Below are 23,288 nucleotides of genomic sequence, written 5' to 3' on the forward strand. Positions count from 1 at the left end.
AGCAACCTTAAAATATTTCTGAAGACATATAAATAAAAATAGGATGTAAATACATAAAAATAGAAATATAAAATATTTCTAATACATACTGAGTTGTGTTGTCTGACTAGCACTATTAATGTTCTGTGGTGTGAGCTGTATCTCAAAATCAAATACAAAGTCATAGAGGGCAGGAAAGACTTATTAGATTCAGGTGTTCTTATCTTCCATTGGGCATTATATAAGTATTGATGGTCTTTCTGTCTCTCTAGCTACTTACCTGCCCATCTGTAAACACTCTACCTGAAAATATGCAAGTAGGATTATTCATGGATCTTTTTAAATATTTTGCTATTTTTGAATACATCATGAGATAAATTTTCCAGTTTGGAAGCAATTTCAAGCACAGCCTCATATATCTCATTATTGAGAAGACTTCCTTAATTATTGCTTTGACTTTTCTGTTATTCATTTCATCACATTTTTATATCTGACAGTACTGTTTAGGTGCACACGAACTGAAATACGAGAAATCTGAGCATAAGCGAGAATGTAGGCTCTTCCTTGTAAATCCTGTTTTTTTATTACAGGAAAAGACTTATAAGTTGTATGTATGTAGTAAGGTACTGCTAGAGGGTTACCATTTGTACTACGTTGAATAGAGTTCTGAAAAAGAAAAAAAGTATCTCTCTGCCTCCGAGCAAGAGTTTTCTGATCCCAATTCTCCTTTTCACCATTTTGTATTTTGTTAGACATTGCCTTGGATCCAGTGAAGATACAGAGTTTGATGGTTAACTATACTTTTCCACTACCAACAGGGATTAGGCAGTGTTGGAAAAGTAATAGAGAACTTGGACTCCTAAAGTTTCTCCCACCCTTTGTTGGTGAGCCTTATCCAGAGTGATCACCTCATAGGTTAACTATGTACTTGGGGACATTAAGATACCGCTCAGTGAACCTGTTGTAAATGGAATATGCAGCTGATATGTTTTAAACATATGTGGGAGGGTTAAAAATAGTTTTGTACATCCCAGGGATGATTCCTTCCTATCCTGTTACTGTCAACTGATTGGACTCTGTCAGGTGTCACCTCCCTTCAAGGTCTCTGCTCACTATCTCATTTAATAGTTTTGTGACAGCTGTTCCCTTCCTCTTCCCAGTGACCTCTCCTTGGTGCATGACATCTGTATGTCACCACCAGTAAATTAAATTACAGAGGATAGAAGATAAAGCTTTCTCTATTATAGTGGAAATGTTCATTACCTCTAAATTGAGGTGCACTTGTAAATTAGATGGGAAAAAGCAGAAAGTAGTAAAAAAGAATGATCTTCAATTCTACTTGAATCTGCATAGATCCTGAGAGTTCCTCAGGATGATATCCATCCCTTTTTGTATTCTAATGAAAAATACTTTCATTACACAATGAGTTTTTATTCCTTTGAGGTCTCATTAATATTTAATGGTGGCTTTCAACCTGTTGTGTGCAAAGTCTAAGGATCCACAGATTGCTTCTAAAGCAGTTGTGAAAAGCAACTAGGAGCAGTGAACTTATCAATATGCTTAAATTCACTAAAGAGAGTTGTAAATCAAGAAGGGTCAAAAACATTGATAAAACAAAATGCAGTGAAATTTTTAAACTTCTTCTAATGAATTATACTTTTAAACTAACAAAAAATGAATATTTAAAAAAACAAGTTTCTGGAAACACTGGAGATTTTTACTACTTTTTAGAGTTCTAACTGCTCAAAACTAATTATGAAAGCAAAAGGAAAAGGCAGTGTGAGAGGGATTTGTAGTTCATAGTTTTTAACACGTCTTCCAACTGGATTCAGTCTATGAAATTATGAAAATCTTTTCATGTTGGGCTCCATTTATTTGAAATTTTAAAAAGTGATCAACAATACTTCTTTGCTTTATATTTGCTGTAGAGATTACAGTGTGTATACAGCTAGTTTATTTGAGCTCTCAAACCTGTACAGGTCACTGCACTTTTCCAGAAAGCTTATTTTCCTTAATTTACTATTATAAAAAATTTCTAATGCATTGTTTGTCTCTAAGTTTGTGATGACTTGAGAAACTAGTATCAATGCCAGCTGTGGAAAGTTCGGTAGTTGCAGTTTCTGCCTCTTCTAGGTGTCCCTGCCTTTGGAGTTCTGCTTGTAGTATCACTGTAAAGCCAGAGTTCACTTCTAGTTACGTCGCATATTGCATAAAGCAGGGCTTTGTATAGCTATGTGAGCTTGTTCGCCTTACTGAAATTTGGCTAAGTTAACCAGAGTGATACCTGAGGCTACTGCAGCTTTATTGCCTACCATAATCTAGCTACTTCATGGCTCTATCCTGTATAATGGTTTTCATAAACAGTGATACCAATATCTTAGCAGAGACTAAACACTGATCCAGAACAACGTTCACCGAAGTAGTTAATTGTGAAAACTTAAATTGAGTATATTTAGGTTTGCAAAGCACCAGTCTAGTGGCAAGTGTTTGTAATAGCTTGAGGAGTTAGAAAGACTGAGGAAGCAAACGCAAAGAAGCACACCCAGAGTAATGGTATAGTAAGGACCAATGAAAACTTTCCCTGGAATAAGAAGAAGTATTTTTTAACATTGAAATCTGAACACTTATTGAATAAGTCACTTTGGTAGTATCTTCACATGAAATGTTTGAGGATGGCTGGAACAAAACATTAGAACATACTTGACTGGGACCAGTATGTTAATTATATTATTTGGTCTAATTATGACCAAATAAATTTTGTCTGTCTCCACTTTGTAGGACAATGGGAATTTAAAACAAAACATTGTTGAGAAAGTCTAGAAATCCAAGCACACTTTAAAACTGCTTATATAGGAAAGTGATAATCAAAATCAAAGAACTTTCAGAAAAATGCACTGATTTGGATTGAGTAGTCCACCCTAATCTCTACTAACTTTTTAAAAGCATTTCCACCTCAGAAATTGGCAGTTGATAATTTTTCTACTCTAATTTTTGTCATGCTCAATATATAAGATAAAATGCATGCATTATTTCAAACCACATAGCTCTTATATTCAGTTTGATTCATGCATTTTATAGTAAGATGAAATAGAAATCTTACTCTCTGTTGCCAACAGTGGAATCCAAGACATCCAGATTAAGATGATGGTAAAAGGAGAAAACACAAGCAGACAGGTTATGAAAACAGAGGTGGCAGGAAGGATGACAATGGGAAGAGAAAATTCCACACAAATAATACATATATATATATAAGTGTAACATAATCATGATAGTAATATTTAGATATATAATAAAAAGTATATTTTTTATAGAAGACCATCTTCCTGGCCTTCTAATGCCAAGCATTGTGAAGACTTAGAAAGTTCTTGATAAGGCAACATTACAGATAGGCATGGTAAGTTGTTTTTCCTTTCTCTTTTTTAATGAAACTGCTGGTGGAGGCCTGTAATTACTCTAGTCCTAACCTTTTCTATCTTGGGAAAGATCAATTTTTTTTTCCTCCAGTAAAAACCCAGCAAGAATGCAGTAAATGCTGAGGATCTGCGAATTTCCTGTAATTTCCTATCGTAAGTTTTGAGCTGAGCTACTTTAGGAAAATTACAAGGGTTCTGAATTTATGAAACTTTCACTTAGGATAGTTTTTAGTGTTTTCAGAGTTTTTCTACAGGAGATCGCTATGTTATTTCTCCAGACTACAGATTTTTACTCACCTTTTTTTCAGTAGGGCACTAAAATTCAACTCTCCAGTTTCTTCAAGTCCCTCAGTACTGTACAATAACAGAAAAACATAATTCGTTTCAGAAGGAAATGGGAATGGCTTGTGTGACTGTATTGTTAGGAAGATGATTATTTTTGGTCAGAAATGGCAGATAGATAGGTTTACAAGACTTAGAATATGCACTGACATGGAAGGTGAACACTTAGGCTATTTTTCTCTGTATTAGTATTCATATAGTTTTAAGAAATATATGTATTGAACTGGTATTTCTTATGTCATGACTATGGAAGAAATTGTATGGGATACCAATTTGGTGGTCCTATTGTTCTAGAATAAATTGATTATCATAAAAGTATTGGAGAAATTCTCCTGTAGAATTGTTAATGCTTTGGGACACTGTAATTTCAGGGATGTAGATCTTTTTTGTAGTATGGGCCAATATTAAAATGTCATTTTGGTTGCATTTTTTAAAAATGTAAGAGTCACAATTTCTTTCTAGTATTAGTCCAGCTCTAACTCTCTCTTAAGGGTCTTTGGATTACAGAGTTCATTAGCCTGAGAAAAGTGTCAACATCATTGATGCTTGAGAGAGCTAAAGGAGGAATTTTGTGATCCTGCTGATGAGGTGAGGTTCAACAAGCAAATGTTCAGCAAGCAGCATGGCAAGCAATGATGTGCAGAACTGTTTCATGAGAATGAGAAGCAATCTATTAAAAGCAGACATTTTTTGATGTGCAAGTGCGATATACAAGGTGAACTCAGGTGGAAAGCCCAACAGTATTTTTGGTCTTCTGAGTCAGATGCATTTTAGCTATGCTTCTGAACATTTGAAGTACAGACCTACCCTAAAAGCTTAGTGTAAAGTCACAAAAATACTTTAGTGGATTTAGTCTCTAAAAAAATACTTCGGGAATTTTATGTGAAAGTATTGGAAGTTGTACTGATTCCCATGGTTATTGTATCTATTATTTTCTAAAAAGTTATGTGCAATTTACAAAAAAAAAGTGTTCTTTTTTTAGCATTCAGAAAGGATCTAGAAAGTCAAAATGTTTTTTATTTTTTTCCTCTCAGTGTCCGGTTGTCAACATTCAGCTGCTCGTAGACATCTCTCTTGTTGGGAGAGTAGGAATTTGGTGATGCCATCTCACAACATTCAGGCTCTTCCGTCAGCGATACCTTATACTGAACTATTGTTTGATACACAGCAGTTGCCCTCTTCAATTGAACTAGTGGTTCAGGTAGCCCATAATGCTGTCTCTGGCAGCACAGAGTTTTAATTGCTTCTGAGGAATGAACCTGTCTATAGAAGTACAAACCAGAATGCCAGGAAAGCTTGAGGTAGCAGGAACAAATACAAAAGCACCTGATTTGTATTTCAACCATACTGGTAATAAAGATGGAAGAGAATAAGGTGCCAAACTTTTTGGGCTGCTTGCCAATGCAGGTTTAGTGAGAATAAGCAACAATTAAAACTTTTTTTTTTTATTTTGAATTAGTCTAATTTTGAATATGTTGTGGGAGGAGATCTTTTCTTGAAGAAAGTACCAATTTTACTTCTTTGATTGCTTTCAAGATAGTACAGTACTGCAAAGGATGATTTTCTGGATATGGACGCTCAGACAGACAAGCATATTTTTGGCTGCTTTGTTCTCTGTTTTTAGAAGACTTTCGATAGTGGCTGGCTTTAACTATACATAAAAATCACTAGCATATTTCAATTTTGAAAGGGCTTCTTGTGATCAAATTTTCAGGAAATCAGAATCTACAGTTGGGAGAAGAACTAGGCACCTTATTGCTTCCCAGGTGATACTTACAATCAGATTTTGAGGAAAACTCAAAAATGAGTATATTCAGCTTTTATGAAAAATAAGACCTTAATAATTGCATTTTGAAACGTTGCACAGAGTTAAGTGTAATCTCAGAGTTCCCATTTTAGTTACAGTTGAAGATATTGGGACCAAAGGGGTAAGATGGGAAATTTAATGATACTGGGAAAAGAACAGTTTTTTCATACATAAGTGTGGTGATACCCTTTTGTGAGCAGAGAGGCAATTTTAGTCAGTATGTGTTCAGCACAGAAGGATAATAAAATAGAGGGGCAGACAGGCACATTATTTGAGATTACTTTTTTCTTTGTGACAGTTGTGAGAAGAGGCAGCTTACCAAACACATGCCTTTCATGTAAATGAACCTGCCTCTCACTGAGCTATTCTTTCCATTATCCTATGCTCATCTTACATTGCCACTTAATTTTCTAGCTTCTTATAAGTGCTAAGTACTGTAAATCATGATTTATTTAGAATTTAAATGTTCATAATCAAAATTGCAGCTAATTCTGTGGGTTTTTTTCCTTTTCCTGGTCAGAGAGAGACAGTTCATTGTAAGACTTGAATTTGTCTGCTGACACAAACGGAGGCTACCTGAGGAAGGCTGAAGTCATCCGTCTTCCCCCTCCTGCCAGGCTCCTGAGTGAGGGTATCAAACACAGAGCTTCAGACTTAAACATTTCAGCTCAATATTTGTCTTTCTTCTTAAAGAACGATCTAAAAATCTTAACTCTAATCTCCCCCATCAACACAGTAGAATTTTAATAATTCTGCCACTCCAAAATAAATCATCCTATTTTAAGTGAAGTTATTGTGCTTTATTCCACAAACTTGAATGGTAGCTCAGACATTCTAGCATTCCTGGCTCTTCCTAGCTTGTCACAGGGACTGGCCCTGTTTACAAGAGTGTTGGCCCGGAGCTTGCATGTTGCCAGTCATTAAGCAGAAAGGTGATTTGGAAAGAGAGCATTGATCAAATTTCCTTTAAGCTGTTCACAAAATCTTGAAGCTGCTTGCACTGTACTAACTTTGAACAGATTCTAAAATAATTCTTTTAACTGTGCTAGCTAGAAGAAAAACTCTTGGAGCCTAATTCCGCTGCACCGAAATAACACAATGTAACTGTGCCCTTAATGTCCTCTCTTTTATAGGCATCACTGTGAAGTTGACCAGCTAGTTATAGATGGATTTGAGTGTAGATAAATTCTGCAAGCCTTCTTTAGTTCGTTGTGATAGAACAGAAAATCAGATCTCTCCTAAAAATAGTGCTTATATGGAAAAACTCTAGCAGTTGCCTCAGCCAGATTGTCTCCTATGTTAAAGAAATTGATGTCAGTTGTAATAAGCTTGTTTTAATAACTTTTAAAATGCATATAAAATCTAAACCAGAAACTGATACATTGTAGTAATGCAAAGTCCTAACTCTCTTAGATGATTTCCTGGAATTGTAGAGCATTTTAATCTTAGAAATATCTTCTTAGTAGACATCCCTGACTTTGTGCTTGTTTGTATGGTAACTTTCCTTTCATTTAGTCTTGTCTAGGAAAATAATGAATTTCACATATGACCTACATAAGTTTCTAGTGTCTATACTCACGTGCGTCGGAAGGCAGAGCGAATATCCAAGTCTCCGGTTATTGGTGCTTCTGATATGAGAAAGAGTGATGAATAAGAACATGAGAACAAGTAAAAATAATGCAGAAATCAAAACAGTGCTATTCCTAAAGCTTTTCCTTTATAGCCTTTTTTATTCCAAAGTTCATATATTTTAAATTTTTATTAATTAAATATTTTACGTTTTGATTAATCACATATACTAAGATTGAAGCAGCCTCTTTAAACAGGTACGAACATTTTCAACATCCAGTGTTTAATGTATAACTGAATATAATAATTTGCAGCATGACAAACTGTTTTATCTCCTGTTTGTCAATTATTCTGCTGCTAAAATTTAGTTTCAATACTGGCTTCATGGGGTATTTAAACCTTTATGAAAAAAAACACTGGATATCAACTGAGTTTTATTATTAATAATAAATTATAATCCGTCCTCTGAAAGCAAATTCCTTGAAATAGGTGGAGATATACAGAAACTCCATTGGAGATGTTACATAGAGAGAACTTGATTACTCTGTTTGAAGTTTTGCTGGTATGACTAGATGACATGCTACTCCTGGAAGATGGACTGTTCTAAATCCCAGCTCCAAGGGCTTATAATAAGTTCTACAGCCAGCTAGTGAAACTTGAAAAATGAGCATTGTTGTACCTTCAATACATTTTTGTCTTTGCCTATTAGGCCCATTGGTTGCTGGACACAAAATAACGTAGTCCCTTTAACAGAACCAGCCAGGCACAAAATGACCCAACCACTCAAATCTTCTGGGCAGCCCATGCTTACTTATACTGTTTTACCTAAACTCTTCTCCACTGGTGAGAAACGGATGGTTAAATGTGCTTCCTTTTTAATCACTGATAAGTTTTTCAGTACAGGTACTGTCAGGGCAGTGCTATGTAAAATGAATCACCTAATCTTAAAGCAACTTTATACTGCCAAAAGTTTTGCAGGACTTGAATTCATCAGGAAGAAAGGAAGTGATAATAGTGTCACTTGGCTAAAACTTTTCATTTTTTTCCCTTTTCTTTCTTTTCAGATACTCATTTTGAGTACTTGGCTTTTGCCAAAGTAAAAATGGCCCTCTTTCATTCTACTGATTTTAAATATCATGAGAGAATAAGGCTGAGATTAGGATAAAGCCAGAGATAATTTGGGCTAATTTACATCTTGCTGTCTGTTTTCTTTAAGTGCATCACAGTTCTGACTTGAGTGTCATCCAGCTGTTCTTTCTAATGCTCTGTATCTCTGTCAACCCGCCCAGATCCTCTTCTTTAGGTCTCTGTAAGTATACCGACAGCTCTTCCAGTACCTCAGATCTGTATCTTGTCTAGTAGTCACTATGAATCAGAAAGAATTGTTGCTGGGCAAAGAGGAAGAAAAAATTAAAAATCAGTGTGCAGGGAATTCATCTTACCATTGACTGTCAGGTTGAAATTAGAACTATCAAATTTGTCCTTGGTAGACACCTCACATCTGTACCCTCCTGCAAAAGTCATTTTTGCTTCTATTATTTCCATTTCGAAGATGTACACCTAGAACAGAAACCAGCGAATACATCTGGTAACTTAGAAAAGAAAGATAAAATAGAATAGAATAGAAATGGAATATTATAAAATAGAATAGAAAGATAAAGTAGATACAGAGAGATGATACAACATGTTAAGACATAAAGAGAAGTAGACAAGGGATGAAATATACCTCTGCATCTTATAAGAAGTAAGAACCTCCTGAATGTTTGATATTATTATTATTATCATAAAGATTACATGTCCCCTGTTTGTTGACAACACCTAAGGTGCATTATCACTATAGGTCTTCCAGAGGATAAAATGTCACATGAGCAAATGAGGCCGGGGTGCTGGGATCTAGATCATGCACACAGTGGCACAGCTGACACATACAGTAACTGCATGTACATTGCAAACAGGAAGAGAGCTTTTGTTAAACATTCAGCTGCTACCCAGAGTAAATGCAGGAAATACAAAAATTAAGCAAAAAAGAGTGACTGATTTGCATATGAGCAGGTCTGTTGTAATCCATCCAGGAGAGGGTAGTAGTGCTTCATATACGACATAGAATGAGAAGTCATGGCACAGACTCTACTGTGCTCCTGTCCTGTGTATCCTTGGATACATCTGTGGCAGAAATAGATTTTATTGTGCTTTTTTAGAAGTAGTGTAGCCAGTGCAAGAAAACAGAAAATTTCAACACTGATAGCTGGGTGTTTGATCCATGTGAAAAGAAGATAGATCTTTCTTAAATGTCTATCTGATTTATTGTTTTCTCTTAATTGTGACCAGTACCTATTACTTGAGAGAAAGGTAGAAAGAATCCTGCAGTAGATAGTAATGGATTAAACTGCAAAAAGGTATGTTTATTCCTTATACTTTTTAGATAAGATTAGAATTTGGCTTGTACTGAAGTACAAGTCTGTATTCTTGTAGTTTTCTGAGCTACTATCAATCAATATATTATTCACTTTTTGTATTATAATCTGAAGGACTTTTCTGTACGTCTGTTTGGTTTTCCCTGACTGAGTTTCTGTTCTGTTTTCATTAGGAATGAAAACTTCCTGATGCAACATTGTGCACTGAGGACAGCTATCAAATTTTTCTTCATTCTCTCTTCCAGACTGAGCAGATGTAACCTCTCCCTCCCCCCTAGTTCTCCAAACATTTTCTCATTTCATCATAGATAAGGTGTGCAACAATCTGTATGGAGCACTTGTCTCTCGCCCGTATCTTTAAAGCAGAGAGTTTCGTCTGTGAATATAGCATTTTATATAGCTTCGGGTACCTTTACAAGTACCTTTACAAGAATCTGAATATAGCATTATACATATAGCTTTGAGTACCTTTATATTAAAATATTTCTGTGTATTTTATATTTTCCCCAAATTAAAAGTTAGTCTAGAAGACTGAGAACCTTACTCTGCCAGTTTTACCTTATTGTTTCGATCGTAATTGTCATGCAGTTGGAGATGTTTCCCCACTTTACTTGCCAGGTCCATCCACTTTCCTTTGAACCATTTCACTGAAGGTTTCTTCAGTAGGCTCTCAGCTGCCACTTTGGCAGTGAATGTGATGTTTCCACCTTGAAAGAGAAGTAGGTTAAAATGAGACTAAATAGTATTTAATATATCTCTTAGATCACTATTGTCATTCTGTGCCTGGAAAGCTAACTATAGTCAAGTAACAAGTGAAGTTTACAAACATCTCTTGAATCAGGATGTGTACTCACCGACAGTAACTTCTCCATCCTGAGGTCGTGTCACAAAGAGCCCTATGGGGTCCAGAGGTTCTTCTGGTTGGGGCCCAGCAGCTGGAACTGAAGTGAACATTAGAAGCTTTCTGCATCAGCTTCTGTTATAGCCTGTACTGTAAACTTGTTAAGTCATTTCAAAAGATCTCTCAATATATTTCTTCTGTTTCTGAGATTCCTTATTCTTCTCTGTGATTCATCACTAGTGGTCTTCTTTCAGCTACCATTTCTCCTCCTTCTCCCCCCTCCCGGCATTTACTATAAGGATTCCCTGTTCATGTTCTTCTTTTCTGTTAACGAACCAGACCTTATCACAACATTAGTTCTTTATTACCTTCTGTACTTTGGCTACTTTCTATCGATGGAGCAGGCGACTCTAAGGCAGCTGGAGCAGGAACGGCTTCAGCAGAAGGGACTACCTCAGTCTTTTCTGGAAATGAAGGTAAATGAAGATTAGAGAAAGTCATATTTACAGTTTCTCTCTGAAGAAATTATGCAAAGGAACATCGTATTATAAATATTACAAAATGCACAGGAATTAATTACATTTTTCTGGAACTTAGAGGACGTGCTGGAAGGAGAAAAAGCCTACTGACAGCTGAATGACAAGGCTCTTCCTTTGACTGAGCTTGGAAAGAACTGATGTCTGATTTTTAAATACTATAGTCTTGATGTGCAGAAACTTGTAGGCTGATAAGTAACACTTATTAGCTGTTGACTTCAGTGGTCTAAATAGAAAAAGCAATGATGCGATTATGATTTTTCTAAACAATATACTTATTCATGAGAGTTTGTTTAACTCTGCTCTGGAAGATACTGTTCCAAGTGCTGTTGCTACATGCAGTTTGGGAAGAGTTGTAAATACAATTAGTAATCAATGCAAAAAAAGCATTTTTAATATCACTGTCTCATTTCCTCCTCTGGCTCATGGAGGTTTCTGTCCCCTCAGTTAAATCATGGCCACACAAATTCATTTGTCACAATAGAGTGGATAGAAATGTATGAAAATGGAGCGAGAGCAACTGAGGCAGATGGAGGAAGGAAGAATCTCTTAAAAAAAAACAGTTGCTGAAAGTTTGGGTTTTTTTTCCATGTGTAGCAGGGCCTTCTCTGCACAAGTCTCATGCACAGCTTCCAGCTATTCCCCAGCTGTTTGCCATATCTTTCCACCAGAGATTTCTGGCCCTGTTGTGCCATATCCAGGATAATTTCTTTGAGGAGTTCCTCTACAACAATAAGAGGTGGCCATGTCTGGGCAGATGAGGAGACATTTTCCATTTTTATGATAATAAACAGCTGAAATCATTATCATTTGTGAAAATAATACTGGATAATCTAGTCACTCTTCTGCAATCTAGTGGGATCTGAAATACATGATAGTATGCGTGAATGTACAAATAGGAGTTTCCCCCCCACTCAGAAACCTTATGTCTAACTTTTATAACAAACTATATTTCTGTCTGAAGAAGAAACAATGTCATTTTAGTTCTTTTTTTTTAATATTTAAGTATAAAAATCAGAAGATATTCCATTGGATCTTATCCAAACAAATTTCAACTCTTTTTTGCTAGAAAGAACTACATGTTATTCTATCTGTGGAGCTAGCATAAGTGCTCCGATAACTTAGGTGCATAGCTGTTGCAAGCTAGAAAAGGCTTATTTTGAAGCATCAATATATAATGTACACAGTAACTTTTACTTTGTTTACTAGGCTCATATCCCTATCACCAAAATATGGTTTTCAGAAGTGTATTGCTTTAAGATAATGATCACACTTTAATATTAATATATTCCGTAACTCTCCTATTTGTAGGCTGGCTATACATAGCTCTAGCTCTAGCTCTAGCTCTAGCTCTAGCTCTGGCTCTAGCTCTAGCTGTAACTAACCTGAAAGACAATGAGGAAGATATAACTAGGATAATACGGATCTGTTCACTTTCTAGATGAGAAAAACAATAAGAATATACTTTATATGCTCTGGCAACTATTAAAATTGAAGGGGAAATTTGAAGTGCTAATTAAAAAGCTTCTGTAAAGTTTGCCCTTTACTTAGGAATTTGTCATGTACTGTTTCTTCTTCTTGAGCAGAATGTCTGGTGTCCTGAGAATTTATTCCTATTACATATTCCTGAGTATCTTTTCAGATGACCAGAAGATCTCCCTAAAGTCATGGTACAGCTGCCAAAACATGCAATGATAGCAGCGGGGAGGAGTTGATATAAGCAATCTGAGGTTAAGGCCTGTGACCAAAATATAAGGGGAAAATACCAAAAATTAAATATCAAAAACGCTTAAGGAGCACTGAAAATTTTGAAGGAAAAAGAAAGATCAGGAAGGTGAACATGTTTCAAAAATAAGTGATTTCATCTACCCTCAGTATCTTCATACATTTTCCATAAAAATATTACTGCAAGAATAGCAATTACGTAGAGAGTTTAACACCTTATGGCTCTTCCCAGGAAAAACTTGAGGAACTTTTTTCATTTTTTATCTAACTGGGTTGTTTTAGTGCATATAGAAGAAATAATAGTAGGTGATAAACAAATAGTACAAAGGTTACTCTTTGGACTTGAGACCATCTTACGTACGAGCTTTTGTTCTCAGGTAATTTTGAGGAACTCCTTAAACACCATTACAACATAATTTGGATGATGTCATTTTTTTCAATTTTATATTTAAAGAAAATAATCTTAAATTAGTTCAGGTTAAGTTAGATTAGTTTTGCTTTGCTTTCTTTTGCTTTTCAACTCCTATTTTTACAGAGGAAAGATTGAGACATGAGCTGAGATTGCCTCTGTGATCTTCACTGTGTGGACTTCTTATCCACACAGTAGACACACTCCTCAGCTTAATGTAGGTGAGTAGCTTTTAGAACTTTACTGTAGCTTCAAAACACTTGGCAAAACATCTTGCTGGTGGAGTAATCTTACAATTTTAAGTTAGGCTAATTTCCATGGGCCTCACTTATGAATTTAGAACAACTAGGATTGGAAATACTGAGGAAATTAAAATCATTTAGGAAACATTGTACCTGGTTCTTTGACCTTGAGTTCAAATTTGACTTTGGAGCTTCCAGCTATTACAGCATATGTCACGTCATCATCTTTTCCAACATTATTGATGGTCAGTGAATGCTTGTTTCCTTCTGCCTTGATGACATATTTCTCACTTTCAGTAATTTCTGTGCCAGCTCGCTGCCACTTCACCTTAATGCCAGCCTTTTCTGTCTCCGCTTCAAACACAGCTGTGCTTCCAGCTGTCAGCTCTGTTGTCTTTGGCTTCTTGGTAAATGCAGAAACTAAAAAAAAGAGAGAGGGGACTCACTAAAATCTGTTTTGCAATTGTGGCTTATCTGTCGTAGTCAGTGGTTGTGGCTGTGACAGCTGTCTCCTTTCTCTCCCACCTGCCCATGCACGATACAAATTACAGTACTTTCCACAGAGAAGTTGTGAAATTGTCTTTGTACTTGCTGAGTTCTGCCTCTGACTGAGATGTCATATCTTGTCCACATTTTCGTGAAATAAAATGAAATGGGTTAAAAACAGATCGCACTGTCCCTCTTCTCATTTCTTTCCTCCTAATGAGTTCTGCTTTTTTCTGAATGAATGTAGTAATCTATGACAAGATGATATGATATGTATTCTTATATATAAAGCTCTCTTTTTCATTCATTTACCAGTTTTGTTTAGAAAGAGGAGTCTCTCTTTAATTCTGTCCTAAAAGTTGCATAATACTACTGTTATGCAGATACAACATAGCATTGCAAGTTAACTTAGTTTAATAAGGCAGTGAACTGTCTTTGTGTGTGTGTATGTCTGTGTACTTGTATTTAATCTTAAATTACAAAATCCTTTGGGAGCGAAAGGCAGTATATATACATGTCATTACTGATTAAGACCTCCATTGGCAAAGATGTTTACCATTTACTGATATCAGTGGGAATCAGTGAGGAGCCTGGATAATGATATGACACTTAGATACTTTTGAGGGCCTGGACCTAAGCTCTACATCATTCACTATAGTGAAAGTCATTATGATAGTCTGTTTTGAAGAAAAATCAAACGTCCATACCATTCACCTTAACCACTGTCTAGTGAAAAGACAAACTCAATGAGACTTTCCTTTGATCTCAGAGAATACAATCCTGGTTATTTGGTTCAAATAACCAGAGAAAAAAAAAGAAATTTTACTAATTTAATACTTTCCAAAAGTATATAAGCTTGGAATTCTGATTATGAAGTTTTCTGTCAAACCTAGAATTTTAGATTATATATACCTTTGTGGTTAATTTCTGATGCTTGAGTTTTGAAGGAAAAAGAATCTCAGAATAGCATTTTCTTTCTATGTAGCATATTTATTTTAATACATGGTTACAATGGCTTGGAGTCTCTTTGGACTATTCTTTGCTTACTTAGAGGAAGGTGGTTTTTTTTTTTTTTTCCTGTAGGAAATGGAAGAATTTCCATAATGCAATATTCAGTGATCTCTGCTTCAAGATCTGTTCCTCCAACAAGACTGCAGTTAGTGCAGTAACCTGTGTCCTAATACATTACAATAAATTAATAGTTCATCTGTAGCCCTTCTGTTCTGGCTGATCAAGGCTTTTGTGGAAAGAGAAAAGTATTTTTATGATGATCCTTTTAATTTTATTTCAGGTAAAATAATAGCCAATATTGCTTGCGTTCAAATGTTTAGTTCAGTATTAAAAGCTGTATGTGCTTGTCTACATAGTATTCTACAACAATTAGTTTTCTAATTAGTTACAAGATGGATCAAAATATTTCTTCTATGTGTTAAGAAGTACTTGGGCTGTTGATGAGAATTAGTTGATTAAGATACGGGACCAAGAAGTGTAAAGCTTCTGTTTTGACTCGTATATAATCAAAGTAGCACAACAGATGGGAATGTTGGAAGCGAGCTATGTATCCTGAATGTGGTCCGCTAGTATCCCAGCCTTTCTCAGATCAAGTTTTTCTGAGGTAGCTTATTTTACTGAATCCTTTACCCTGATTTCTTTATTTAGATTTTTTAAACTTTATTTTGAAGCAAATTTCCCATTTTGTGTTCATTTTTTGGCCTTAATGGCATTTGTTAGCTTTCTACTAATTGCCAGAAACAATGTTCATGTACAAAAACACCAGTTATTAACATTCTGATTCGTACACTGATTTTTTTTGTGAGTCATTATGACATCTTTTTGTTAACTTTCCTCTTCATGACCATGCTTTTATAAAATAACGTTTAATTAAATCTGTCATATCTTTTGCAAATTATCTGTGTCTCTAAAACTTGGGCAGCAATAGTAGCTCCCCTAAACACAAGAATGATGGTTATAATTAGCTTTACACTTTTGATACTGCCTTTTAGAAATGAAGGGAACATGGTATGAAAATAGTCTAAAAGAAATGGTTTATATTCATGTTCAAACAGGTGCTTTAGTGTAAATTTAGTATGAATGCTATATGACTAATAATACCATCTGTCCTTTGCACAAAATCTGTATTCCTGTACCATGGCCTCAGATTACGTAACTTAATTGACTTCAGTGGAGTTACATCTGCAAATATTTTGCCTAATGGCCTTTGGACAGCAATGGTAACACAGTACATATTGTCTGCATTTTTTTGCAAAGGATTCAAAGCTGCTTAAACATTAATGGATTAGAAATGACTTACAAATAGTTTTAGAATTTAGTGTGTATTTTATTTTGCTACACTTTGTGGTATAAAAAAGCCTAAAATAGATTTTCCTCTTTTTCTTCCCCCTCTCCCCTCCTCCCATTTTATATATTTGATGAGAAAAGAAAATCGGTTTGCACCTGGGCCTAATAGGTTTGACTGAGCTCCTATTGTAGTCTTCTACATGCTTCTCTTCCATGTTCAGGTAAAAGTGTCTGAATTCTCTGGGAGTGAAATCTCCCTGCATGCTTTTATTTGAGTTTCTTCTACCCTCAGGCCTGATATCCAAAGTGGTATAGTTGTTTTTAAACAACTTCATGTCTTCTCAGATACCTGTTACCAGTTGCACATCCTCTAACATAGTATTGTACATCAGTAAATACCACAGCTTGATACTTTGATGCAGGTATCATGAATAATTGCACAAGAGTTATTGTAGACAGCAACTGTCAGGGCTAGAATTCAAAACACATTTAAAGGCGGCAAGACTACCACATAGTGGGGAACCAGGTCAGTTTGCAGCCCACTCCTGAATTATCTACCAGCTGGCTCTTCTCCCTTCAGCTCTAGAGCTAAAGCAGCAAACAGGCATATTTTTGTCTCTTGAGTGCTATCATCATCGCTCTTCTATTTAATCACAAGAGAATCCATAAATAAATTAATTACTTAACAGCAATGTGGCCTGTAAATGTTCCAGCCTACAAATGGCACTGTTTCAAGACATGCATACTTGGAAATAACTCTGTCATTGCAGCACACCCTGCAAAGCGATTAGGTTTCTTACATTTGCTTTAGATGACTCAACAAAAACAGATTGTTGGCCATGTCTAAATTCACGGTGAGAAATCTCCACCACCAAATCATATTTCCGGCTTTTGGGAAATATGAATTCATATGTAGGAGTTTAAGTCTCTCCATCTTTTTTTTTTTTTTTTTTTTTTTTTTCCCTCTCTCTGTTTTCTGGCCGGATGCTCCTTTCAGCTCCCACTTAAAATGATTGTGAATGCATCAACTGAAGCATAAAATTGGACAAGCCCAAAAGCATCCATGAGAAATAAGACCTGCAAGAACAGCTCCTAAGAATCCACTTTCTTACAGATAAAGGAGATTCTAAGAGTCATTTTCCTGCACTTGAGGTTCAAAGTCAGTGGATATCAGTGTCCAAAGTCTTGGCTCTCTGTTTATCCATCTGTATTCCCTGTCATCCTTCATTGTTTGTATTTCAAAAGAAAAAATCAGGGATGTGTAACAGGAGACTTTAGAAGAAATTACTTTGTTGCACAAGACAGGTTGCTGAACAAGCATGTGAGGAGAATCACGTCATTTTTCCTTCAAAATTTGTTGTCCTTCCTGAGAGCCTCACTTTTGCATGCTTCTGTCAGAAACACGTTACCCATTTGGAAATATCTCTCACTTGAACATTTGATTTCCACCCAGATGCATCCCTTGAGTTCCAGATAGCCATCTCATATTCAAAACACTCTTGGACACTATTGCCACCATCAGTGTGGAAAACCCAACAACTGCTACACCTCTCGTGTGATGTTGTGGAATGTCTTACACCTCCTAGGCGCTGACAGGTCTCAGGCAGTATCACATGTTCAGCTGGACACTGGGCAAATGTGCCTTTAGGACCATTGTGCTGAAGCACTGGATGACCAAGTAGCCCATGTCCTCTGCGCCCTTTTTTGTTAATGCTCTGCTTCCCTTCAGTTCCAAGCCACACTTACTAATAAACTATAGCAGTTCTTGGGGCAGGGTAAAGGCACATGTGAGCTACCAGAGCTGATGATGACAGAAATTATTGGTAAGGATGGGAGTGATAAGAGCTGTGAGTACATGGGAAGGCTTGGAACTGCTGTGGGGAAGAGAGGAGGGACAGGGAGCTAACGAAAGGAAATGGGGCTAAAGCTACTTTGTGGCTGGCTCTAGCCACTCATTTTTAAGTGCTCACTTCTCATACCCCAGACTAACCTAATCACTTCTGGCTTCCATCATGCAAAGAGCTTCATATAATTTCTGAATAACGCAAAACACGATTTCTACCCCAGGCAGAACAGGAAGCTGGCGGCATGTGGTCTGAAGCAGTCTTGCAGAAAATGTTTCTGTGCTTCATACTGCTGCTGCTACCCCTACTTGTACGTGGCAGCCTTCCTTCGAGAGCATTGTAGTAACAGGAGATGGTTCTGTACGCATGAACCATCCGTTTCTGTTTGTAATGTAAGTCACAGCTTCATTAATTATTAATAAAATACTCTCACTAATTTGAGCTCTGTGGGCAGATTGCATTTCAATAATAATTCATTAATGAGGCTTTCAATCATGAGGCTAAAGGAATACAAAATTCATACGCTTTTGACCCAATCACACCAGAATTAAACTATCTAGGTTCCAAAAACAATTTTCCCAACTTTTCTCCTAAGTGAAATCATGAATGTATTCTGCATTCCTACCACTGCCATCTGTTAAAATTTCATACTATATTTCCATGCTTTCGTACTTTTTCATACTCATTTTCATGCCTTCTCCCTTACTTTCTGACCCGCTCTGAAGCAGCCTCCTTCTAACCTCCACCAATCTAATTTACTAGTCTCCTCCAAAACTTCCTCATGCTTTCCTATGCAAAGATGTGAAAAATGGCTAAACTATTACCCAGGCCACTAGCCACTGCAGGGGTCATTGTTTACTTTGCTCTCTCATTTGCTCTCTCATTGATTTGTCTGTATCCATTTACCTGGCTGCGCACACGCATGCATGCATGTGTGTGTGCGTGCGTGCGTGTGTATTCTGAGGCAAGCACTGCTTTTTTGTTGTCTTTGTGCATCTTACGAGCAACAAGTATCTCCCAAGTTCTGTTTATATCCCTAATAAGAATAAAAGTTAGTTTTAAAAGCTAGAAGACACACTTCTGTTTGATGATTGTTTAGAAAAAAAAAGAAAAAACTTAATATGAAGTAATGTTTAAATAATAATGAAGTAATGTTTAAATAATAATGAAGTAATGTTTAAATAACCAGGATCATTTTAATTGCTAGCCATGTTCTCTAAATAATTTGGCTTGTTAAGAATCACAAGCATGAGATGGGAACCTTATCTTACAATCACTGAATTTCAAAGGATGTGGGATGTATCTGAAATCAAAGTGAGGAAGTGTGGATTCCACAGGAATGATTTTCATGAGCGTGATAGGGGAGAACCATTCTGTTGTTGGTGATGGTTTTTTTATTTTTAATTTCATATTGCTTTTCCGAGTGATGACTCCAGCTTCTGCACTGCATCATTATTTGGCTTATTGTGACTGTGATATGTGGTATAAGCACTTTAATAGAATGTGTGTTAGAATAAGGCTTTGAGATTATGTTTTTGCCTGAGATAAAAAATACTAAAGATGTACTTTTTTTGTGTGTGTGTGTGAGAATGTCATGTATCTGGTTGAATGCACAAGCTACAAACTCTGGCAGAATTAATTTGTGATGAGTATAATTAGAAAAAAATAAAAAGTCAAAGTTTTCTCCCATAGAACTTAGTTGTCTTACTGCACATTCAGTGTATTTGGTAGTGAAATATGTATGTGGCCAACACATTGAGTTAATATTAAAAGATGAGCTGCCAGCTTTTGAACTTCTTTAATTTGTTAAGGCTTCACATTGAAAATGTATCTTTACATTAGTACTTATTCTTGGCGTCTAGTTTTCCTTTTATACCGTTTATTTTTCCAATGAGTTGAAATCCAAACTGTGGATAAGCAGACCAGTAATGGAGCTTGTAAATTCCTTGCTCAGGAATTATATAAAGATGCTGCACATTCCTTCATCAGGAGCTAAGTCGCTTCTTGCAATTACAAGCTTAATCATTCCTTGATCCAAAAGCTATTGAGCTACTCAGTCTTATCATTCTTTGGCTACTTCAGCAGCTGAGATTGTAAATTCCTGTAACATGAGTAACAGGCGAGGAATAGTTTCACTAACCAGAATCACCTCTCTCTCTTTGCCCGTCATACTTTCTGTAGAATGGGGACGATAATGTTTGGCTTATTTTGAACCTTGAATTATGTAAAAGGAAAATATATCTATATGAATTATTATTTATTTTTTTGTATTACTGTAGTGCACAGAAGTTTTTTACTGTGCTGGATGCTTACAAATGTAAAATGAGGAGCTTTTATTCAAACTAAAATTCTACTTCCTACTTGTTGTTTTCCAATATTCTGTGTTATTATGGAATGCCAATAGCTGCTGTGCACTTACAGGCAGGTTATTTATAAACCCTTGATAAAATTTCCTAATCTGAACTGCAAAATCTAGACTCCTTGTGTATAAATATATGAGCAAAAATGAACTGATTTTCAGTGAAGATGACTAATGCCAGACTTCTTTTTTTCCAAATTTAGTAATGCCCACATTTCCCATTAAGCTGTGTTTATGTACTAAATTTGATGTTTAAAAGTCAGCTGTTTCCTCTTACTGTCACATAATATTGTTACAGAAATGTTTGAGGTTTTTTAGTCTTTTTTGACTTTTTTCACAAGAAAAAAACAGATCAAAACTTTCCAAAAAAGCAGCCTTCAAACAGATAAAATTGTGAAAGGTTTAAGTGAGAGAGCTAAAAGAACAAAACGTTTTTGCAGCTGAGTTCTGCAAAAAGTGATGTTTTTCAATGTTCAGTAGTTTGCTCTCAAGCTGAATTGTTGCAGGTGTTCTAAATGCTGTTGTTGCTGAGCAGCATATAGATATTCTGGAAAGCCACTTCGATTTTTCTGGTATTCTGTAAAGAAATAGGACAGTGCCTCATCCTGAAGTATTTTAGCTGGACAATTTGAAGTAAAAGAATGTCTGTTGGGAAATCTATTGTACTGTTTTAGTTTAAACATTTACAGACTTTTTTTTTTCTTCTTCACACAGTGAAGGGATTGTTAAAAGAGTGGCTATAGATAGAATGTCTCTGATCGTTCTTTAGCCTGAAGCATTTTCCCTTACCTATACACTGGATGCCCTAATTCCAGTAATACTCACTAGAGATCTCATGGAGTTCTTCAGTGTTAAAATTACATGATATGCGAAAGGCAGGAATCATGATTTATTCAAGAACGTACTGTTTTTCCAGCCCTCCTGAAATCCTGCTCAACATTATCTTAATTTGGAGTGTCTTGAACTATATAAATAACATGAAATAGAAAACCAAAGGGATTAATATTTCTTGGGAGAATGCAAAGATCCTCTCTAGAAGTTATGGAGCGTGTGACTGGTTCTCTCTCACTCAGAGCGAGTAATAAGAGCTTTTCCTCCCCCCGCTGTGATAATCACCACGTTTGGGTTCATTTGTTCATAAGAATTGTGTAGGACTAGTGATGTTGGACACCTGTTAGATTTCTTCTCTTTGGAGAAATAAACTGGAATAATAAGATCCATTTCTCTTCACCATTAACTAGCAAAAGTAATCAACTTCACAGTCAGAGAAGCCATCACTTCCCATCCAGAGAGGTGCAAAATGTTCATGTGAAATTTTTAATCTATGTGAAAGGAATGCATAAATGTAAAAAACAACTGCTTTATCAAAGGTAGTTAAACCATTAGAAATCGGAAGTGACAATGCCTTGGAGATTACACTGTCAAATTTCATCTACTCAGTCATACTTTTTTTTGCTATCATTGGCAATCACAAACATTAGACATTTCAAGAAATCTCAAACATTATGTGATTTTAAAAATGGAATAAGCTTATGAGTATCTTCTGTTTTGTGTTTGATGAGCGTTTGCAGCTCTTATTTTCAAGGTTTTCTCTACAGTCATGAGGTCTGGTATATACTTATTTTTTATATAAGGTTCCACTTTGATCTGATTCCAGAAACTGCAGCTCTAAGAACATTAAATGATGTGATAGCTGTGATTGAAACTGAAGGACTGGTGACACCACTGTCACTTCAGAGTTACAGTGTATAGAGGATCTTGTTGAAATGAGCCCTGCTTTAGTGCTTTGCAGTTCTTGATGAGAGACAGGGGTTGGATTTGTGATCTATCTCTGGCAGCAGCTGGTTCCAGATATTAGGCCAAAATGAAAGCTCTTCCTAACAAGTGTAGGCTCTTTTGTTGTGGTAGGCACAGCAGGTTTTACCTTGGATGAGCCTAACAGGGGATCAGTCTTGTTCAGTCTTTTGAAAAGTACACAAAGGCCTACATTAATAAGTATTATTGATTAACTCTGAAAAGGACATGTTGTAAAAAAAGCTGTGCATCTTGTGCTGTACATTCAGGTTTTAGTGATTCTGAGTATACAGTGGCATCAGTGAAATCAGAGTCTGGCTCTACAAGTCAAGAATCCCAGATTTAGCAGAGTTTCCTCCATCACTGTGTACTGTACACACGCATTTCAAACAATTGTAACTTCACCTTTCAACATCTTTTTTTCAAACTTAATTGTGGACATGGAATGCTCCTGGGCCATCTTTCTCTATCCACACACAGGTGTTCTGCAGGCGAACTCTCCCTAGCTCTGCTTCCCACCATCTCTTTGTCCTCCTTCTCAGACACACAGTGTCCTTGCACCTTGCATCCCATCTTATACTTTCTAGGCCTCCTCTTCTTTCCTGTGTATGCATCTTCTGAGTGAGTAAAAAGTAAGTTCTGAACCAGCTACCATTAGCTTTAATTTTCACAGAGATTTCAGCACCAAAAAATACCATCAGAGGTTGCTACTGATACTTCCTGGGAACTACCATGAAAAAAAGAACAGGAGATGTTTATACTGCCCAAAATGCCGGAGAGAGAGACCACAAGCTTCTTTCACAGCCCTGAAGGTGGCTGGGAGAGGAGATGAGAAATGGAAATAGTCGGACAATTCAATATGTTTCACCTCTATCCTCTCCCCTAATCCAAAGTCTCTGGATATAATTTTATGACTGAAGGTTGCCAAACTAGTTACTGATTTCGCTACAGAATGACTCAACATCTTTTTTATAATAAGTTTATAAAATATCATCTCTTTTCTCTCTCTATTATTTTGTTATTGAGGCATCTCATTTCTGTGATGTACACAAGCTAGCCCAAAATTTTGTCTGCCAAGCTGCTCTCAAATTTTGTTTATCGGTTGTGATCCTTACCTGTTTTCTTTACAGGCTCTGGCATCTTCACTTTGTTTCAGCTGAAGCTCCCAGTTGCGTCTAGAAAGCAGGATCCAAGCTGAACGAGAATGAGACTGCAGGGCTTTTGAGACCC

At 36.2% G+C, this 23,288-nt stretch overlaps 1 protein-coding gene across 1 annotated transcript in view; it reads right to left on the reverse strand.

The window, feature by feature from the left end:
• MYBPC3 (myosin binding protein C3) overlaps positions 1-23,288 on the reverse strand; it is a 64,833-nt gene extending 41,545 nt beyond the window's left edge. The window contains exons 1-9 of the mRNA XM_062576446.1: positions 23,174-23,288; positions 13,431-13,697; positions 10,734-10,829; positions 10,379-10,465; positions 10,083-10,231; positions 8,553-8,670; positions 7,121-7,169; positions 6,118-6,162; positions 3,690-3,746 (exon numbers count right to left, since the gene is read on the reverse strand). Coding sequence (XP_062432430.1) covers positions 3,690-3,746; positions 6,118-6,162; positions 7,121-7,169; positions 8,553-8,670; positions 10,083-10,231; positions 10,379-10,465; positions 10,734-10,829; positions 13,431-13,697; positions 23,174-23,198 — 893 coding nt within the window. The 5' untranslated portion in view covers positions 23,199-23,288. The remainder of the gene's footprint in view (positions 1-3,689; positions 3,747-6,117; positions 6,163-7,120; positions 7,170-8,552; positions 8,671-10,082; positions 10,232-10,378; positions 10,466-10,733; positions 10,830-13,430; positions 13,698-23,173) is intronic.

Source organism: Rhea pennata, chromosome 5 (genome assembly GCF_028389875.1).
Source record: "Rhea pennata isolate bPtePen1 chromosome 5, bPtePen1.pri, whole genome shotgun sequence".
NCBI classification, from domain to species: Eukaryota; Metazoa; Chordata; class Aves; order Rheiformes; family Rheidae; genus Rhea; species Rhea pennata.